At 62.6% G+C, this 19,418-nt stretch overlaps 1 protein-coding gene across 1 annotated transcript; it reads left to right on the top strand.

Annotated features, from left to right (window-relative positions):
* Positions 1 to 1,168: 1,168 nt before the first annotated feature.
* PPRC1 (PPARG related coactivator 1) lies at positions 1,169 to 14,469 on the top strand. Its single transcript, XM_086752548.1, has 14 exons — positions 1,169 to 1,309; positions 4,909 to 5,052; positions 5,175 to 5,330; positions 5,769 to 5,882; positions 6,205 to 8,971; positions 9,379 to 9,432; positions 9,788 to 9,848; positions 10,196 to 10,263; positions 10,424 to 11,222; positions 12,790 to 12,969; positions 13,107 to 13,170; positions 13,395 to 13,516; positions 13,662 to 13,813; positions 14,132 to 14,469. Exons 1-14 carry the CDS (start codon positions 1,169 to 1,171, stop codon positions 14,233 to 14,235), a joined length of 4,926 nt encoding a protein of 1,641 aa, XP_086608674.1. The 3' UTR covers positions 14,236 to 14,469.
* The last annotated feature ends 4,949 nt before the right edge of the window (positions 14,470 to 19,418 follow it).

Here is a 19,418-nt window from a genome sequence, read left to right as displayed (position 1 = left end):
GGAGAGCAGCAGGATGAGGCACCGCGTCTCAGGCATGCCCCGGGCCAGGGACCAGGCACGCAAGGCTGAATAAAGCAGCTCTGTCCTGTGGGTCCCCAGGGGAATCTGGCCTGGGCAGGTCCGTGCCTCCAGGGAGAGGCCAGGAAAATTGCACTGCGGAGCTCCCACCGGCACGTTCCCCCTGGGCTGCTGCAAGCGCATCCCCGCACCCCGCGAGATGATCCTGCCGTCACGGAGGCGGGTGAAGAGCCAGGGGAGCTGGTGGCACCCAAAGGGACTCTGGGGTCACTGAGCGAGGGGTGCCAAAACAGCCGGGCCACGAGCTGTGCACACCAGCATCCCCCGCCGCTGCCCAGGGAGCCGGGCCGGAGGGCAGCTGTGTCAGATGGGCCCAGTTTGGTTTCCCCGCATCCCTCGCGTGCTCGGGGTGACTTTCCGCGCACCAGAGCTGCGCAACCCCAAACCAGGCTGTCGCTCAGTACCTGCTCCTGCCCGCGGCCGTGCCAGGAGGCTGCGGGGCAGCTCGCGGTGCCCATCCTGCCCTTCACCCCTGACAGGGGGTAGGACACGCGTGTGCGTGTCCCCCCACCACCCCTCCCCCCCGCAAGGTTTGGCTCCACGAGGCACCGTCCGCGGTGCTGCACAGGCGGCTCCGGGCGCAGGGCGGGGGGGGGGGCGGGGGGACAGCGAGCCCCGGCCGGGCGCTGCCGCCCGGGAGCCCAGGGGACGCGCGGGGCCCCCGCCTGGGGCCACCGCAGGCCGCCGCGCCCACGTGTGCGGCAGAGCCGGCAGCGGGGCGGGGCCCACCGGCGCCGCGGGAAAACGCGCGGCCGCCCCGCCCCGATCGGGCTCTTCCCGCCAGTGACGCCCGCTCCGCCCCGCCCGCCGCGGGGCCGGCCCTCCTCGCCTTCGCCCGCCGCCAAGATGGCGGCGAAGCTCGAGGGCCTGCCCACTCTCAAGATGGCCGCCCGCCTCCCCGCGGCAGGGAGCCCCTGCCGGCCAGTGTGTGCTGCTTGGCGCGCTGCCGGCGGCGAAGGGGTGCGCTCCCGGCGTGCCTCGCGCGGGGCGGGGCGGTGCGGCGCAATGGCCGCCGGGAGCTGTAGTGCGGGGCGGGCGGCGGTCACGTGCCGCGCCCGGCAGTGGCCGCACTGAGAGCGGAGGCGCCAAGATGGCGGCGCTGCGGGGCGGAGCGGTACCGGCCACGGTCGGGGCCGGGACCGGCGGTACCGCGGCCGGGACCGCACCGCGGGGCTTGGCGGGCGGCGGAGCTTCCCGCGATCCGCCCCTCCGCGCCGGCAGCCCCTTGCAGGTAAAGCGGCGGCGGAGCGCGGTGGGCCGCGCCGTGACACGTGGAGGCCGGGGCGGCTCCCGCGGTAGCGGCGGCGGCACCACGTGTGCCGGCAGCGGGCCTGTCGCGCCGGCGGCGAGTGGGGGGCCCTGCGTGGGCCAAGATCTCCCTTCCATGGGCGGAGTGGGGCGCACGGTGCTGTCCCGCCAGCGTGAGGTGGCGGCGGCGGCGGAACCGGTGCGGGAAGCCCCCGCAGTGGGGGGGTGCGGCACGGCCCCGGGACCCACCGGGGCGGGGGGCTCGGTGTCCTCCGCGGAAGGTGCCACCCAGCCCTCGGGGAGTGACCTCCCCGTCGGGTCCGTGTCCCCCCCCCACCCGCGGTCCCGCCATCCCGGCGCCGCCCTCCGCCACCTGCGGCCATGGCGGGGGGGGGGGGGCGCGCGGTTTGGGACACCGACAGCCGGCGGTTTCGATGGCAGGAGCTCCGGGTGGAGGACGTGGGGTTCTCCGGGACCGGGGAGCTTCCCCGAGCTGTACCGGGAGAAGCGGGGGTTCATTCCAGGGGGAAGCTTCTCCCGCTCCGGGGCAGCTCAGGGGCGCGGTGCTGCCGCCCGTGCGCAGCGTCCCTGCCACCGCCGGTGTCACCGGCCCCAGTGGGACCCTGCCCGTGTACGGGATGTAGGAGCACCTATGCTGTACATTCGTTGAGATTTCAGGGAGCTTCTGCCCCTTCCAGGGTGCTCTTGCTTGGCCGGGGGCTGCGGGGGAGACCCCTCCACCCCGAGCCTGGGCGGGGGGACACCGAGCCCGTCTTGCCTCTCCCTGACACGGAGGAAGCAGTCTGTTTGTGGGGAAGAGAGGGGTGTTCCCACTTGATGCTTCCCAAAAGCAACTGAGGAATCCTTGGAGCATCCTCTGCCGGTGCCTCGCCAGCCGGATGGAGCCCCCCGCCCCGATTTCCCAGGCACTCCCCCGCACCCCAGCGGGCAGTAGCCTCCTGCTCTTGCCGGCAGCTCCAACCAGATGAAAGCTGCCTTGGCAGCGCTCTGGGAGGATGGCCGCCCTCTGCTTGGGGCGTAACCCCAGCATGGCATGCTGGGCACACGTGTTGCGCGTTGCCAGTGCGGCTCGGGCGGGTAGCTGCTCCGCGGAGGTCTCGGTTGTGCCTCCTGGGTACCACAGCAGCGAGCGCAGCGTCCTCTACTCGGGTTGGGTGCCACAGGAGCTGGTGACCACGCTCAGGCCATCTCCATTTCAAGCTGCTGGCTCAAATCTCAGCTCCCCAAAGCTTGCTCTGAGGCTGCGGGCATCCTCCCTTCTCCCCAGCAGCGCCGGCTGCTTGGTCACAGGGTGGTCTGAGCCCAAGCCTGTCCTTGAACGTCCCTGTAACCCGCAGCTTCTTCCTTGCTGCATTGCTGAGCGTAAAGCAAAGACACGGAGCTGGGAGGGCGTGGAGCGTGTCCCCACCTGAGCTAGGCAGGGACAGGGGTCTCTGGCAGGGAGGAGAGTGGGCAGGGATGGGGGAGCAGGCTGGGCTGGTTTGTACGCCCGCCCCGACGCACAGGTGGCGAGGGCTGAAGGAGGTGCCCAGCCCCAGGTGGATCAAAGGGAGTCCTGGGGGAAGGCAGCCTTGTTCGCCCGTGACTCACGGCTGTGGGACTCCTTGTTGCACAGTGCTGAGTCAAGGAGGGCTCGGGAGATCGCCTGCCTTCCCTCCCGCCTGGGTTGCAAGCAGGAGCCGCGGGAAGAGGCCATTTGAGTGGGAGGATTTTCCTTCCCTCCCCCCAAACGTCCAGCGCCGGTCATGACTGGAAACCTCTTATTAGATGCTGCCTTCCGGGAGAGCCAGCCCTGTGGCAAGATGAGCAGGGCTGTGCAGCCCTGAGGTCATCGCTGGACCCCCGTGCCATCAGCAGGCAGGGGTGAGCCGGCCCCTGCGTCCCTTGGCTGCTGATGCTCGGTGAGATCCCTCCCACTGGCTCCTCCTGTGGCCTGGGTGCCTCTGCCTGCCGGTCACCGCTGACTCAGGGCTGCACGCCGACGCTTGGCAGTGCTGGGTGTGTGAGCCTGGATGTGCTTCCCCGCTCCTCCCAGTATCTCCAGGAGGATTGGCTGGGAATCGCGGCCAGGCTGCGCCGTAGACGGTTGTCAGCAGGGCTCTGTGCCGGGCTCTGACCGGCAGCCAGCGCCAGCTGAGGGAGGGGACTGGAGATACTGAGTGGTAGAACTGCTCCGTAGCCTGGTCTGCCAAGCCCCAAACCTCTGCAGGCTCCGGCTCTTTGCGGCTGCCGTGTCGGCACACGGGAATAGGCTGGGGGGATTTGGGATGGGTGGATGTGGGACACTGCGTGGGGATCCTGGCTTTGATTCCCAGCCTGGCCCTGGGATGCCTGCTCTGTCAGATGGGCACGTGGCTTTGGTGCTGCCTTATTTTAAGAGGCACCTATTTAGTGAAACACCTGCTCTCCCTCTGGTGCAGCTTCCCTCTTGCCAGAAGAGGATTCCAAAGCACAGGAAAGTCTCGTACAGGGACGGGGGGCATTTTGTCCTGCGTGAGCTCAGGCTTGTGCAAGCTGCGGTACCTACATAAGACATGGGTGAGCCGCATCAGATGCGCATCCCCCAAGGTTCAGTAAATTCTTCCCGTGAGGACGGCTCGCTGCCTGCTTCCTGCCAGCTTTGGGAGGGAAGTGTGTTCTCCCAGGGCTCCGTCCTTGGTGCCTTTATCTTCCCTGCCTGTGTTATCTCTGCCTAAGCCCATCTGCAAACAGGAATTCACGTCCTGTCTCGTGCCGGTGACATGCCTGCGCTGCTGCTCTGCTCCTGGCAGAGGGTGCGTGTCTGGTGACTGCTTGGCCAGGGGCTGCAGCCCCTGCCCTCAGCCAGCACCTTGCTTTTCCTGGCCGCCCTGCAGTGCTGGGCTGCGCGGAACCACAGTGTGGTGCAAAGACCCTTCTGAAGTTATCAGGTGGTACCCAGACATCCCTGGAGCTGGCTGCGGGTCTGGAAAGGACGTGGGGCTGTGAATTTGAAGGTGTAAGAGAAACAAAGCCGGTTTGGTCCTGGATCGTGAGCACAACCCGTGTCCTCTTGTAGCAGAGATGTTGGGGCAGGGCAGTGGCAGCCGGCTGCATCCCTGTTGCTGACTGCTGCACTTTTGTTATGACTTTCATAATGTTTTTGGGCTTATCTGAAGTGCCGACAGACAGTTAGAGGAGCGCGTGACAGTCTGGGGTGGAGGGGGAGCCTGCCCCTCCCCTCCCCGTCCATCACGAGCGGTGCATGGCGACAGGCAGAGCCTGGGAATTGCTGAGGGTTTATCAATTCCTCTTTCCCAATCACACAGCTGCGGAGCGAATTGGGCAGGAGTTTTTGGTGTGGAGGCATCCCTGGTAATCGGAAGGATGGGTCTCGGGCTGAAAGCGGCATGGGGCTTTGTGCAGTGGGGTGGATTGGTCCGAAGCTCTCCCTGCATGTTTTGGGGTGCTGGGGGTGTGGCAGTGAGCTCAGCCGCTGATTGCAGCACGGGCTGCCGGGACCCCACGTGCGCTGCGGAGGAGATCAGTGCTGGTAGTGGTGCTTCACAAAGTGTTTACCTGGCTCCCTGTGCTCCTCGACAGTGCTTTTCCCTTGAGGATGATGACCTGAACTTAACGTCGCTGGATGCAGAAGCCATCTTGGAAGCCGAAGAGATCCTGGGGACAATGCAGAACTATCTCGACTCCTCTGTGATCTCCATCATCGAGGACCTCTCTCTGAGCGAGGTGGGAAGCGACGGCTGGGCTGGCTCTGGCTGTGGCATGGGTGGGGGTGGCAGCAGCATCCCTCATGGCAGGGTCTGGTGGATGTGCCCCACCTCTCTCTGAGACCGCACCTGCCCTTGCAGCAGAGCAAGGCCTGCCTGGATGCGCAGAACGAGTTGTCCCTGCTGACGGCCATCACTGAGATCCTGGACAGCACGGACGATGAGACCCTGTCCCCCTTCGACACCATCATGGATGCAGAGCTGCTGACCTCACCTCGGGAGCGGGAGAATCCCTCGGTGAGTTGTGAGGCAGAGCCAGCCCAACCCCAAAACAGGTGGGAAGATGCTCAGGCAGGGCTCTGCCAGGTCTTGGCATGAGAGTGCCCTGAGGTGGTAGGACTCTGGTTTCCAGTGCCCTGGGATGGTCCCTGTGACCAGCAATGCAAGGGCTGAGCCAGCCCTGGACACCCCCAGGGGTCTGGTGTGAGCTTGGAAGGCCATGCCTTCACCTTGGGTCTTGATGTAAAGTCAGAGATGTGCCAAAGGCTCCAGGGAGCAGTGTGTCCCCCTCTGCTCAAGCAACCAGGGCTGCGCGTGCCATGGGTGAAACAGGGCTGAGGTTGCTCCTGGCCTCTGTGGGGTGACATGTGTGGCCGCTGTGGGGCTGGGGGTGGGCTGTCCTCTCCAGCAGCAGCAGTCTGCCACTGGCTCATCCTCTATCTGCCTCCTCTCCAGTTTCAGAAGTTTCTCAGCTTATCCCGTCCGTCGCTGGAGTGTGAGAGCCCTGCCCTGGAGCAGCCCAAGGCTGTCAGGCCTCTCAGCAGCAGCAGCGTCTCTGTGATTGGGAAGGTGAGGAGCTGAGCAGGGGAACCTGAAGGAGCAGTACTGGAGTGGTGCTGGGGAAAATGTGTCCTTGCTGTTGCCCCCCAGCCCCTGCCTTCCTGCCTGGAATAGGCATCCTCTCCCAAAAGTGATGCTTTTGCAGGGCACTGGTGGATGCTGTGGTAGGGGCAGTGGGTTTCCAGCTCTGTTGTGTCTTAACTGGGAGGGTCAAACATGTTCCAGCTTTTTGTCTGCCCAGGGGATTTGCAGCAGACCCACAGCTGGCTGTGTCTGGAGGGGCTCCAGTGAAAGCCCAGGAGCTGACACTCGCTCTGGTTCCCCTTCCCAGACCAATACAGACCTGGCTTGGGACCGTGCTGCTCACAGCCTCGAGGACCTGGCACTGCCAAAGAAGCAAGTCTCCAGCACCCCGAGGGTGGAGAGGAAGGTGGGCCGGCACCGGGCCCGAGAGCAGCCCCTGCCGCAGCGCAGCGACGGGGAGGAAGAGGAGGAGGAGGCTGCCTTGAGCCCAGAGCTAGACAGCAGCATGGAAGCTGGGCAATTTTGTGTGACTGAGGCCGGGGCGGCACTGGAGGAGCATGAAGACCCCTGCATCATCAACACGGGTGACGTGTCCCTGAGCGAGCTGGTGAAGTCCATGCACCCATACTGCCTGCCCACCTTCACTGTGTGCCTGGACCCTGAGACTGAGCCCGTGGCCAAGGAGCTCCTGAGTGGTCCCGTCTTGCTGGAAATTGTGCCTGGCGACGGGGAGAGCGTGGAGATCCCCGTGGTCCTGCAGCCACTGGCCCCCAGCTTCCCTGACCTGGAGCCCCAGCTCCTGGGAGCAGAGGAGGGTACTGGGGAGTCAATCCCAGAGGATCAAGCGGAGCTGCCAGGAGCTCCAGCCCAGGAAAACAGGATGGAGGAGGAGAAGGAGGAGAAACTGCCTGGGAAGGAGCCTTCCTGCACCGCCCCAGAGAGTACATCCCCACCTGAGACAGCAGCGCCTGGAGTCTGGAGCCCTGACAGCAGCTCCCAGTGCAGTGCAGAGGCCCCAGCAGGTGGCAAACGTGAGGGCTCTGAGAAGGGACGTGGCCGTGAGAGAGCAAGAAAGAGTCGGAAAAAGAAAGCAGAGGAGGACCAAAGTGAGCAGACCAGGCTGGGCAAGGACTGTGTGGCCCACCGTCTCCGCTCAGCTGGCTCTGGGCAGCCCCCAGGGCAGCCACCTGCCAGCCGGAGGCGGGCAGCGTGTCCCTCTGTCCAGGTCTCTGACTTCCTAGCACGGCAGCTGGAGCGAGCCCGGAAGGAGGGGCAGATGGAGCTGCATGCTGAGCGGGTGCCGCGGCCATGGGGCAGGCCTCGGAGCACAGCAGGGGCCTCCCCACTTGAGAAAACACAGCGGGAGCCACAGAAGGAGCTGGCACCAGAAATGGTGAGCGTGGCTCTGGAGAAGGCTGAGACCATGGTGCCTTCAGAGAAGACCACACCAAACATGGAGGAGCCGCCAGCAGTGGCGTGTCCCAGCCCAGCAGACCTGACTGAGGGCGAGGGGGATGCACAGTCAGCTGCCGGACAAGGCAGTGGGGACTCAGAGGCTGCCTCTCCACTCCCAGAGCAAAGTGTGGGGCTGGAGCCCCCACAGAGCCTGCCAACAGCAGAGCCGAGCGAGGGCCTGCCCAAGGAAGCCAAGCCCAAGGCCCTGAGCCTGCGGGAGTACCGCATCCGCATGCTGCACCGCCAGCCCAGCCCAGGCGGCAGGAAGGATGGAGAGAAGCAAGCAGCCAGCAAGTGGCCCAGTGTCCCTGAGCCTCCGACAGAGCTGGCGGAGATACCCTGCCTGGTGTCACCTGTGCACCCCACCACCGAAGCAGCTGGCACTCAGAAGAGCCCAGAGAAGCCCACCAGCCCTGCCGCTGTCCCTTCTCCTGCTGGCAAAGCTCCCGCTGCTCCGGCTTCAGCTCCGGCACCTGCCATGGCTCCACCACCCCCATCAACACCAATGCCTTTTGTCATGCCAAACGTGCCCCCAGCTGCTGGGGCGGCCCCTCCCGGGATGCCGCCAGCCTCTGCCAGTGCTTACACCCTTTACCCACCAGTGCCTTCCTGGCCCTGCTTCGGCCCACAGCCCATGGGCTGCCATGGTTTGCCCCCGCCGCCCAACGCCGGCTCCTCCAGTACTTTTCACGTGGTGCCTGGCCTCCCACCTCCGGCCATGGCCTGGCCCCCGCCGGCTGTGCCACCCCCGCCGGCTGTGCCGCCCCCGCCTCCGTTTGGCCCTGGCGGCCCCTATGCCCCGGTAGGCTGGGCACCACCATCTTACTGGCCAGGAATCCCCATGCCGCCTCCGGTGCCGCCTCCGGTGCCTCCCCTGGTGTATGGGGACCCTGCAGCGGCACTGCAGGGCGCTGCAGCTTTCCCAGCTGGCAGCCACCCCAGTGCGGCCGTCCTGCACGGGCAGCCTCCCGCTGCCCCGGCACTCAGCTGCGCAGAGCCACCGGCCTTCCCTGCCCAGCCGCCTGCCGCCCCGGCCAGCGAGACGGGGGCTGCGGGTGGCCCGGCCAGGCTGGCGACCAGCAGGGTGTCAGACCCCAGGAGGCAGGCACGGCTGGCAGGGGACAGCTCTGTCCCTAAGGCTCCTCCAGCCCCAGCCCCTGCCGAGCCCCTGGTAGCTCCATCAACTGCCGCTGCCCTGCCCAGCAGGGTCCCTCCTGCAACAGCAGCCCCCCAGGCTGCCCCCACCCAGACTCCAGAGGAGCCCCAGGCTGCAAGTCCCACCCAGCTCCCAAAGGCCACCCCACCTGCCATCCATTGCCCTGCAGAGGTGTCCCCTGTGGAGGAGTGTCCTGGCACCAGCCCCACTGAGGAGGCTGCGGGGCCGGGCAAGGGGGCAGAGGAGAAAGCCCTACTGGAGCCCAAGGCAGCTGCTGGGCAGGAGCTGCCCAGCCAAAAATGCACCTCCCAGGCTGCGGCACCACCACCCAAAGCAAGTCGAGAGAGCAGCCTGCCCACCAGGGCATCTGCCGTGCGGCCATGGAGGCACCAGCCGCTTCTCAGCGCAGCACAGCCCAGCGATAGCAGCAAGGACATCGTGCAAGCCTTCATCAGCGAGATTGGTGAGCACGAGGGCTGCGGGGCGCTGGGCTGAGCGTCACCAGCCGGTGAGGCTGTGGTGCTGCCGGCAGCCCAAGTAGTGGGACCGGTTTCTGGCACTTGGGGAGTGAGGGTCGCAAAGCTGCACCCGCAGGCTTGTCTCTTCCCAGTGCTCTGCCAGGATGTTGCCTCCAGTGAATGGTCTGGGCTGTCTGTGCCCAAACTGGTCCTTCCTGGAACTGCAGAGCCAGGTTGTCCTGCCCTCACTGCAGGAGATGTGGAGCTGCTGCAGGCTCTGCCGCCGCTTCTCCCCAGCGCTTGCCTTGTCACCTCGGGGGCTGATGCAGGGGGAGGATGGGGCCGGGGTGCATCCCTGTGGTGCCAGGAGGGTTTTGGCTGACCTGACAAGCTGTGCTCTCTCCCTGGCCAGGGATTGAAGCCACTGATCTGTCCAGCCTGCTGGAGCAGTTCGAGAAGTCTGAAGGTATGGCTGCGGCATGTCGTCCCCCGTGGAGCTCCTGCTGTGCCGTGCCAGTCCTTTTGGGCTGCCTGTGCTCCCTGGGGTGGGGTGGGGTGGGGTGGGAGCGGAGGGACCGGGATGCTGCTGCCTGCAGGCTGGTGCTACCCTGCCTGGGTGCCTTGTCCTGAGGGTGTCTCTGCCTCTTTCTCTGTTCTCTCTGGGAAAGAAAGAGGATGTGCTGCTCCTCTCTGCAGGGTTTGGGGTGCTGTGAAACCTTTCTCCGGCTGTGCCCAGGGTGCTCTGTGTGTACCCTCGTATGCAGGGTCTGTCCCCTGCCCTCCAGCCTCTTGCCACCCTCACCCACCCTCTCTCTTTTCAGCCAAGAAGGCGGAGGCTCCCATGCAGCCTCCTGAAGACAGGCAGCCGGCGGGGAGCTCCGGGTGAGTAACAAGAGCTTTGCAGCCAGTGTCCCAGCGTGTTGCGTGGTGGAGGGCTGAGCCCTGCCTTTGGCAGGGCCACGAGGCAGCTCTCGGTTCTGGCAGGGTCTGAACTGCACCAAGCGCTGTGTCCCCTGGCCCAGAAGGGGCTGAGCTTGCTGGGCTGGGGACCGGAGCTGGCACTGAGGGGGGAAAAAGACAGGGAAGCAGTGACGGGCACAGCCAGACTCTGCAAGCTCTCAAATTCCCTGTCGCCTTGTCTGGGCAGAGCTCTGGCAGGTGCCCCAGGTGTGAGGACAGGAGCTGGGCTTTGGCCACTGTGTTTGACAAAGCTCCTTTCCCCTTCTCAGGCCTGAGACCCAGCAGGACAGGAAGCCCCCGGACAGCCTGCAGGCCTCTGAGCTGGCCAACGTGGCAGGTAATGGCCGGGACGAGGCAGGGGAGCCCACAATGTCTGGGCAGGGGCTGTCAGGCTGGGGGAGACGATGCAAATTGACCGGAGCTGGGGTGGGAGGGAACCCCAGCCAGGCAGGTTGCAGCAAGCGGCTGCTCTTGAAAGCCCTCTGATGTTCTCGCAGGGCTCACCCCTCCAGCGACGCCCCCCCACCAGCTCTGGAAGCCATTGCCTGCTGTCTCGCTGCTGGCCAAAGCCAAGTTGCCCACGTCCGTGCCCCAGGAAGGGCCCCAGAAGACGGCCAAGCTGATGAAAGGCAAGCCACTGGCCCAGAGCAAGCTGCAGGGGAAGAGCCTGGCACCAGGCGCTGCCAGTTCAGCCCCTAGCCACGTCTGCTCCGGAGACCACGACTACTGCATCCCAGGTGCAGCGCGGCCGGAGAGCAGCGGCACCCCTGGCACACAGCCCCCTGCCGAGGGTGGCTCTCGCTGGAACGTCAAACACCACCGGGACATCACTATCAAACCCATCTCCTCCTTAACCAAACGGACGCTGGACCAGCCCAAGCCTACCCCACCAGCCCCCACCACCACCGTGGGGCCCAGCCAGGAGCCCCTGGGGACGGCCTGCCTAGCCCCCCTGGATTATCGGACTAGCGTCCCCAACAAGGCCACCGCCGGATGCAGCAGCCCCCCCACCTCGGTGCTCCTGTCTCCAGCTGCATCCCCTTGTCGGGACCAGGAGATGCGGACTCCCAGTGCCCAACCCAGCCGTGCTACTGCCAAGAGATCCCTGCGCTGCTACCGGAGACCCCGGGACTCACCCAGCCCCTCTGCCGGCAGCTGGAGGGCTGGCCGGAGCCGTGCCAGCCGCTCCTTCAGCTCCAGTTCAGATGGAGCTAGTGAGTCCTCATCTTCATCTTCATCCTCATCCTCCCGATCCCGGTCACGATCCTTCTCCCCACCACCCAAGCGGTGGCGAAGGTAAGTGGTGGATTGTCTGTCTGCTTGCTCTTTGGGCAATTGCTGGTGGCCGGTCTTTTGCTAGGGTGCCCAGGCCACCTTTATGCGCTGACCTGTATTTGATCTTTTTTTCCTTGTGGTCCCCTGGAAGGGGAGCCTGGCTCGCAGAGACTGAGGGGGCTGCTGTGACACCCTGCCAGGGCAGTGGGTGGCTGGCTGAACCCCGCATCTGGGCAGGTGTGCCTGCAAAGCCACCTCTGAGCCAGGCTTCCTTACCCCTCCTGGAGCACCATGGTATGAGTCCTTGGCTGCACCTTGGATTTTGGATGCTTTTTCTGGGGTATTGTTGCAGGTGTTGGCGTTTGTTCTGTGGAGCTGGTACAGCCTTAGTGTAGAAATGAGGGGAGCCACACTGGCAGCAGGGAGTTGCTGGAGGCGAGCAGAGGAAAAACCCGTCTGGCTTGGCTGCCTCCGGGGTTCCCTGTGCTCCTTATGGAGGTGGCTGTGTAGGAAAGTGGGGTGGTTTGCTCTCTGCAGGAAGCATTTCTTTAGGAGTCCTTGTGCATCTGAGCGATGCACAGCTTGTCTCAGCTGGGGTGGGAGGCACTGGTGAGGGAGCTGGTGAGGGATCCCTCATTTGCCCTTCCCTGGGTGTTCAGCCAGTTTTGGAGACATTTCAGGTCACTGGGCATGAAGGGCTTGTCCAACCAAGGCCCCTCTGCTGGTGGCCAATAGATGTGGAGACTGGAGCGCTAAAAGGCACATACATAGTGTCATGTCCCAGGGGTGTGCAGCTCAGTGACTTGTCCTGTCTGGCTTGGCTTACCAGCAAATGCAGCTGGCCCTGTGCTGGGAAATGTCCCCACAGACTGTGCCACCCTGGCCAGCTGTCCTCCTGGAGAATGTGTGGCAGTACCAGGCAGCACGCCCTGCTTGGGACTGGGGTTTGCCTGTGGCGGGGACCACCTGTGGGCAGCAAGTTTAGAGAGGGAGCTTGCTGCTGGCTGGAGGCAGCACAGCTTGATCCCAGAGGGCTTTCAGTCCTGCCTTGCTTAAGCTTTCCCTGGTCCCTCTGGAGAAGCCCTTGTAGGCAGGAGACTGGGCACAGAAGCCCAGCCTTGTCCCAGTGCCTGCCACGGCCCTTGGCCTTCGACCGAAGGCACGTGTGGTCTCTATTCACATGGCTGTTGAGTGCAATGCAGATACTATGGCTCCAGTGTCATCCTTCTGCACCATGTGGGGCTCAGCACGGGAGCCCTGGGCCCCTCCTGGGCCCTTGGTGGTCACACCCATGTGCTGCATGGTTCCTCTGTGACTATTTCTTGCTCTTCAGAGGCTGTGCTAGTTGTGAGCCTGCTCCTTTTTCACTGTGCTGTTTGGAGCCAAGTGGAGCAACATCTCTGTGGTGTCGTTTCCTGCCTCTGGAAAACTCAGGGAGACGTTTCTATAGCCTAGCTCACTCTGGGGATGGGTCCTGTCCGGGTGAGGTGCTGGGTACCATGCGGAGGATGGAAGTCTTTCTTTTCCACAGCGTTGTGGTGCTGGGCACAAGGAGGGCTCAGCACTGAGCTGTCTCTCTTTCCTCCAGGTACCGCTCAAGATGTTCCCACAGCTCCTCCTCCCGCTCTAGCTGTGGGTCATGTGGCAGGTCCCGGGAGAGGTCCTCGTCCTCGTCATCGTCATCCTCCTACTCATCCAGGTCTACATCCCGCAGCCAGTCCCAGTCCCGCTCCCCCTCGCCCCGCAGGAGGAGTAACAGGCGGAGAAGGTGAGCGTGGCCACCCTGCAGGGATGCTGACCATCTCCTGGCCTTCTCTTTTTCAGCCTTTCCCGTGTGTCTGGGATCACTCTCTTCTAGCACCCCTGTGACTCTGTAGCTCATGTGTCTGGTTTCTGCCCTTCCAGATACAGTTACGATGCGCAGGACCACTACCAAAGGCAGAGGATCCTCCAGAAGGAACGTGCAATAGTGAGTGCCGAATGGGCTGGAAAAGTAATGGCCCATCACTTCAGAAAGCCGTGGGGTCACGGGTTTGCAGGCAGCATTGCTAGGAGGCTCTGGCCGGGGCATGGTGTGATGGGTGGTGACAGAGGGAGGGTGCTCTGTGCGAGAGGTCCCGCTCACCAGGAGGGCTCGGAGGCAAGGAGTCTCCCCTCGTCCCATCTCACGGGACGGTGCATCCCTGCCCGCAGGAGGAGCGGCGAGTTGTGTTCATTGGCAAGATCCCCAGCAGGATGACGCGGTCAGAGCTGCGGCACCGCTTCTCGGTGTTCGGGGACATCGAGGAGTGCACCCTGCACTTCCGCTCAGAGGGGTAAGAACTGCGGGGATGTGGGGCAGCCCCTTCCTGGGGATGGCTCCTCTTTTCCCGTTCCTCAAGAGGATGGTGCAGACCAAGGGGGAACAAACAAACTGCGTTGCTGCTGATCTCCTTCCTTCTCCTCCTTCTCTGGCTCCAGGGACAACTATGGCTTTGTCACCTACCGCTATGCTGAGGAAGCCTTTGCCGCCATCGAGAGCGGGCACAAGCTGCGGCGCCCGGATGAACAGCCCTTTGACCTGTGCTTTGGCGGCCGCCGGCAGTTCTGCAGGAGGAACTACGCTGACTTGGGTGAGTCGCGCAGCCCCCAACTTGAGGGGTGGCACCTTGGGTCCTCTCTCCTTCCCAGAAGTGTAGGGATCCCCATCCTTGGGGTCAGTCAGGCTTGGCAGGGCTGTGTCCGGGGATAGTCCTGCCCCAGGGGAAGGTTGGATGGGGGCTCCCCATCCCTCCAGTGCTGTGATGGAGACCAGGTCCGATCCTCCATGAGCCCAGCTCTGAGTCTAGAGGTTGGTACATGATGCGAGATGGGAAGGAGTTACTGCAGGGATGGCTGGAACTGTGCCAGTGTTCCCATGGCATAAGGCAGCCTCTCCCCATGTTTTCCAGACTCAAACCGGGAGGATTTCGACCCAGCCCCTGTCAAGAGCAAGTTTGACTCCCTGGACTTCGACACGCTGCTGCGGCAGGCACAGCGCAGCCTGCGGAGGTAGCGGCAGGCGAGGCGGAGTACCCGCCCCCACTTTTATATTCAAATACAAAAGACAAAAAAAGTATGGAGTGAGAGAGATGAGGTTTTTAAGAAAAAGGAAAAGGAAAAAAAGAAATTTGTTTTATAACCAATATTTAAGGAGGACGGGTCATTTGCCTTCGACCGGAGGGGCCCAGGCGAGTGGCAGCCCCAGGCTTGCCTCAGCCGTGTAATAAATGTGGATGCCCAAACAGCAGTGCTGCCTCGTCTCCTCCTTTGCATGGGCTGTTCCCAGGCGTGGGCTCAGGCTATGACCCTTCAGGATCCTGGGGGGCTCTGTGCTTGGGGTCTGGCCCCATGAGAGATAGCACAGATTGGGGACTGGGTGCAGGAATGGGGTGTCTGGGGAAAGTGGGGCAGGACTGGTGTCACTGAGCTGCTCTGAGGGGTCTGTGGCCGCCCCCAAATGCCCTGACACTGGGTGAATGCATCTTAGAGGACAGGTGGTGCTGACACCTCTGTCTCTCCAGCTGTGCTGGAGCGAGAACCTGGCTCCTCAGCGCCAAGTGCCCGGCTGGGTTTTGGGGCCACCTGCACCTCCCGTGGTGGCCACGGGGGGGCAGTGCAAGATCCTCCTCCACCTCAGCTCCCTGCTGCGGGCTGGGGTGCAGGGGGCACAGGTCCTCGGCAGGAGCACGGGCAGGGGTCTGCCCGCTCCGAGGGCAGCGCGCACAACCGCAGTGTCTGCCTGTCCACTCCGAGCCTGCTGGTTGGTTTTGCTCCAGCTCGCCAGAAGGAGAGGGATGGCTGACATCTCATCTCTTCTGAGGGAGAGGTGGTAGTGTGACTGCAGAGAGATTACAGGCTTCCGCAGCGGGCAGAGCACAGCGGGATGGTGCTTGGCAGAGGAAGGATGGACAGTGACGGGGAGGGGCCAGAGAAATCCCCTGCTGCAGGCTGCTCCGGGGCTGGGATAAGCTTGGGGATCCCCAGCACTGGAGCGGGGCTCAGTTGGCAGTGCTGGCGGGGAACCCTGAGATGGCATTGAGCACCCCTGCTTTGGGAGTGGGACAGGCTTGGGCAGGGTGCAGTGGTGCCCGGTTGGGCCCCCTCTCGGCATACCCTGGGCTGCCCAGCTGCCCAGCTGGGCTCTGGGGATCGTGGAGGGAAGGGATTGGCAGGGTGTGGACCCCCACACAGGGCTCCTTGCAGTGCCTGGGGTGGGAAGGGGTTGGTCAAAGTCCTCCCAGACCCCTTGCTGACAGAGGCAGCGCCCACTCCTCTAGTAGGAGAGCAGGGAGGGGAGTGGCAGCAGTAAACCCAGGGTGGGGCGTCCGGTGGGTGTGACAGAGCAGGGGGTTCAACCAAGCTGATGCTGCCACTTGGATCATGGTCAGACCTCTGAGGTAGTTTGGAGGGCTCTGCCTGGGGTGTGCTGCTCATGGTCCAGGATTAACACGGTAGCTGGAGCCCACTTGTGCCCCCTCTGCTCGCCTGGATGAAGAGGGACGCTCTTGCCTGCACATGGGTGACTTGTGCTGCTCCGTAGCTCAGTCCAGGAGGCCTCCACAGTACCCCAGGTGTGTGGGGTGTGGTGAGGCTGGCTGCGGGGTGAGCCCTGGGGCGAGCTCCCACCCTGTCCTCTCCTGCCTGGCCCTGGACTTTGCACAAAGGAGGGTCCAAGGAGGTGGCTGCAGGGAACGGTGTGAGCGGGACTGGGGGGAGGTGGGCAGGGGGCTGTTAATCAGTAATGTTGCTCTTCCCAGCAATGTCGGCTTGGCGGGAGGGGTGTAAGCCAGTGCCCAGCAGGGACATGGGAGGACTCCATCCCAACCCCTTTTGCTGCAGCACACATGCAGCCCCTCTCCGGCCCAGGGCAGCTGGACCAATTGCAGCGCTGACAAACAGCTCTCTGGTCTCAGAGCTGCCATAGCACTGCTGGGGGCGTGTGGATCCAAGCAAGAGCATTGCGGGAAGAGTGCCAGCTCCAAAAACTCTCGCAGACTCTAGGCTGGTTGCGGTCTGAAGAAAGGCTCATGAGCCCAAAATCTGGGTTGCCTTCTCCAACGGGTTTAGCTAGTCTCAAAGTTTCTTCACAGCCTTCCTTCGAACCTCTGCTGCAGCTGCGGAGGCAGGCAGGAGCTGGGAATGTCACAGGAAAGCTGGAGCTGGGCATGGGCTAGTGCATCCTGTCCTTGGGGACGTGCCCTGGCAGAACAACCCCCCGGGGATGTGCTACCCCGTGGACTTGCATTCAGGCAGCCCTGCAACTGCAGCGCCGCCTGAAATGTGCATGCCGCAGGACCAACACGGCTGTGTCCTTGTGTTCCTGGGGCTCAGCTGCACGTGGTCCCCTCTCCACGCTCCTGCGGGTGAGGAAAAGCAGGGGCTGCAAAAGCATTTGTGTTGCCAGAAGAATTAACACCCTGCTGTTGTGCCCTATAAATCTTTCAAGTGTTAGAGGCTGGCTTTATCCCCCCGTGTTACAGTTTAATGGTTTCCGTTAGCAATAACCTGGCCCTGTGTTCTGGGATTATTGATTTAGGGTCTGTTGTGGAGGGTGTGAGAGTTGCGGAAAGGTGTTTTCCTGCCGCCCGGCCGGCGGCAAAGAGGAGGCAGGAGAGTGGGAAGCGGTGCATAGCCAGCTCTTCGGAAGTGTGGGTGCTGGCGGGAGCTGTCTGGAGAGGATCGGGGGACAGCGGGGAGGAGCAGCCCTTGGAGCACATCCCTCGCTCAGCCCTGCAGCCAGGAGCCAAGCCTGCAGCCACAGCGGTGAGCATAGCTGTCATAGCAGGGCAGCGTGGAGGCATCCCCTGAGCTCTAGCACAGGTGGGACATGCCTGCCTTTGGCTCTTGTTGGAGCTGTTGCGTGCACGGACAGCCTCTGGCTCGACGGCTGGCAGCTCTGTGTGCCTGCCCCGTGCCAGCCAGACCACCTTGCTGTGCTGCAGACAGCCCAGTTTGGACCTGGAGCTCCCGAGGCAGAGCCATGCCTTGGCTCTCCTCTGCACACGACAATAGGTAAGTCCTGCTGGTGGCTGCATCACTGGCCCGGAATTGTCCCACTCGGCTCACAGGTGCCCTTTGGAAGAGGCTGGGGTGCAGCTCATGCATAGCCTTTGCCCCGCTGGCATCAGCAGTACCCGTGGGGGTTTCCCTGCCAGAGGCACGCCAGAGGAATTCCTTTGTAGAGACTCCAGCTCCTGGGGGGAGTCTCTTGGAAGCCAATCTGCTTCACCAAGGCCCATGGTGCATGCAGGACAGCCAGCCTTCCTCCCACGTGTCGCAGCATCCTTCACTGCCTGCGTGAGTGGCTCTGCCCTGAGCGCTCAAGCTCTCTCCCCAGCTGGGGACTATACAGGAGGTGTTCTCTGAGAAGTCACTAACTGGAACTGAGGTTTTCACTCTGTTTCTCTTCATGGCACTTTCTACCCTTCTGTTCCTGCTGCAGACTCCACTCTTGTGGTTGTTCCTGACTCTCCCTGCACCAGGCCCTGCCATCTGCGCCCTTTTGCTGTAACAAACACCCAAGGGTCTGATGCTGATTTCACATCTTCCTCCCTTTCCCTTCTCATTCCCTCTTGCATTGGTACGTCCTGAAAATGATCTTTACGCTAGAAAGGCATGCGGAGTCGTCCTTCATCTTAGGTAAAACCTACAAGATGAGGGGCCTGTGCTCCACGTATAGGCTGGTTTGGACCCCATGTGCAAAGACAGATGGCCACCCAGAGAGTTTGACAGCAGCACTCCTTGCACACCTCTGTCTGGGGCTGGAAGCTGCACAGCCCTTGTCTCCATTGCTTTGCAGAGCTCAACATACTCCAGTAACAGCAGAGCCACTTATCCTCAGGAAAGGTTATTCTGGGACCTCGGGGCTGGATGCTGCCAGGTGCTGAGCACCCACACTGCCATGAGATGGGTGTGCCTTCCCACGCTTAGGATGTTCACACTTAAGATCCAACTGAAGATGTTCAGCATGCTCATCCTGAAAGCTGACAGGGACCCCCGTGAGGAGAAGTGCCAGGTGTGAACCTGACTGAGCAATATTTCTTGCTGTTTGCACCCACTCCTTTCCTTGGGACCACCAGCCCTTGAGATTCAGGCTGACTCCGTGCATCCAAGAGCTCAGAGGCCCTGACCCGAAGCAGAGGCTGCTGCTGTGTCATGGCTGTGCCTCCCCAGCACAGGGAGCCTCGCAGGGGCACCTCGCTGCAGGGTACCTCCACAGTGGGGCCATGGGAGTTTGGTGCTGGGACTGCACCTGTGGCACGCAGAGCCTGCTACTTTCAGGCACCCTCACTCTCACTCCTTCCCTGCTCTCCTACACATCCCTGTCCCAAATCCCAGCTGCCTGCGAGCAAGCCCTGGAGGCCAGCCAGTGGCTGTGCGTGCTTTACAGCGGGGCTTGTACAGCTGAGAGCCTGGGTTAATTCCCGTGTTACCTTCTACAGCTGCTTTGGCAGCCATCGTGTGTGCTTGTGTTCACGTTGAGGTGGTCCTCCGGGGTCACCCCATAGTCCAGTGTCCTGCAGTTGTGAGGAAAGATGCAATGTGTGTTCTGCCAGTGCCTCTGAACTGGACACCTGCTGCACTCACCAGGCACCGCAAGTGCTTCCTGACTCCTTTTAGCAAAAAAGCTGCAGCTGTGACATGCCGTGGGAAGTAAGAAGAAGATTAAAGGTCCATCAAGGTGGCAGCCTGGCGATGGCAGAGAATTTGTGAAAAAAATTACATAGTGTCTAGAAAATAGAGATGAACTTGGAGAAGTGCAAAAAAAAAAACAACCAACAAACAAACCCAAAAAAAACCCAAACCACACAAAAAAATGCAACCACATTTTTTCTATCAATCCAGGAAAATTCCCTCCTGACCCTAATCTGGCAATAGCGTTAAGCCTAATGTGTGGGCAGACCTCTGGGACTGTAATGCTAGGAGCACCAATGCACGAGGCCCAGAGCTTGTCAGAGCTCTGGAAGGAAAACTTCAGGACCTTTAGAAATAAATTAAGTGGGAAATTGTTTATTCTTCATCTTCACAGTGACCAGCAGAAACCTAGAAGCCTGGGGTTGAAGCAGCACCTCCTCCAAACATCCTTAGCACTGCCGACTCCTTGGCCAGCCAGGAGCTGTGTCCCAGGCTGAACTGCCCGTCTCCAGGGCTCCTCTGTTTACGGAGGGAGTTTTACCAAACTGTAAGTTAAACTGA

The sequence above is a fragment of the Chlamydotis macqueenii genome, chromosome 7 (assembly GCF_036417535.1).
Source record: "Chlamydotis macqueenii isolate bChlMac1 chromosome 7, bChlMac1.mat, whole genome shotgun sequence".
NCBI classification, from domain to species: Eukaryota; Metazoa; Chordata; class Aves; order Otidiformes; family Otididae; genus Chlamydotis; species Chlamydotis macqueenii.
The sequence above is the reverse complement of the archived record's forward strand: the minus strand, read 5'-3'. Positions and strand labels throughout refer to the sequence as shown.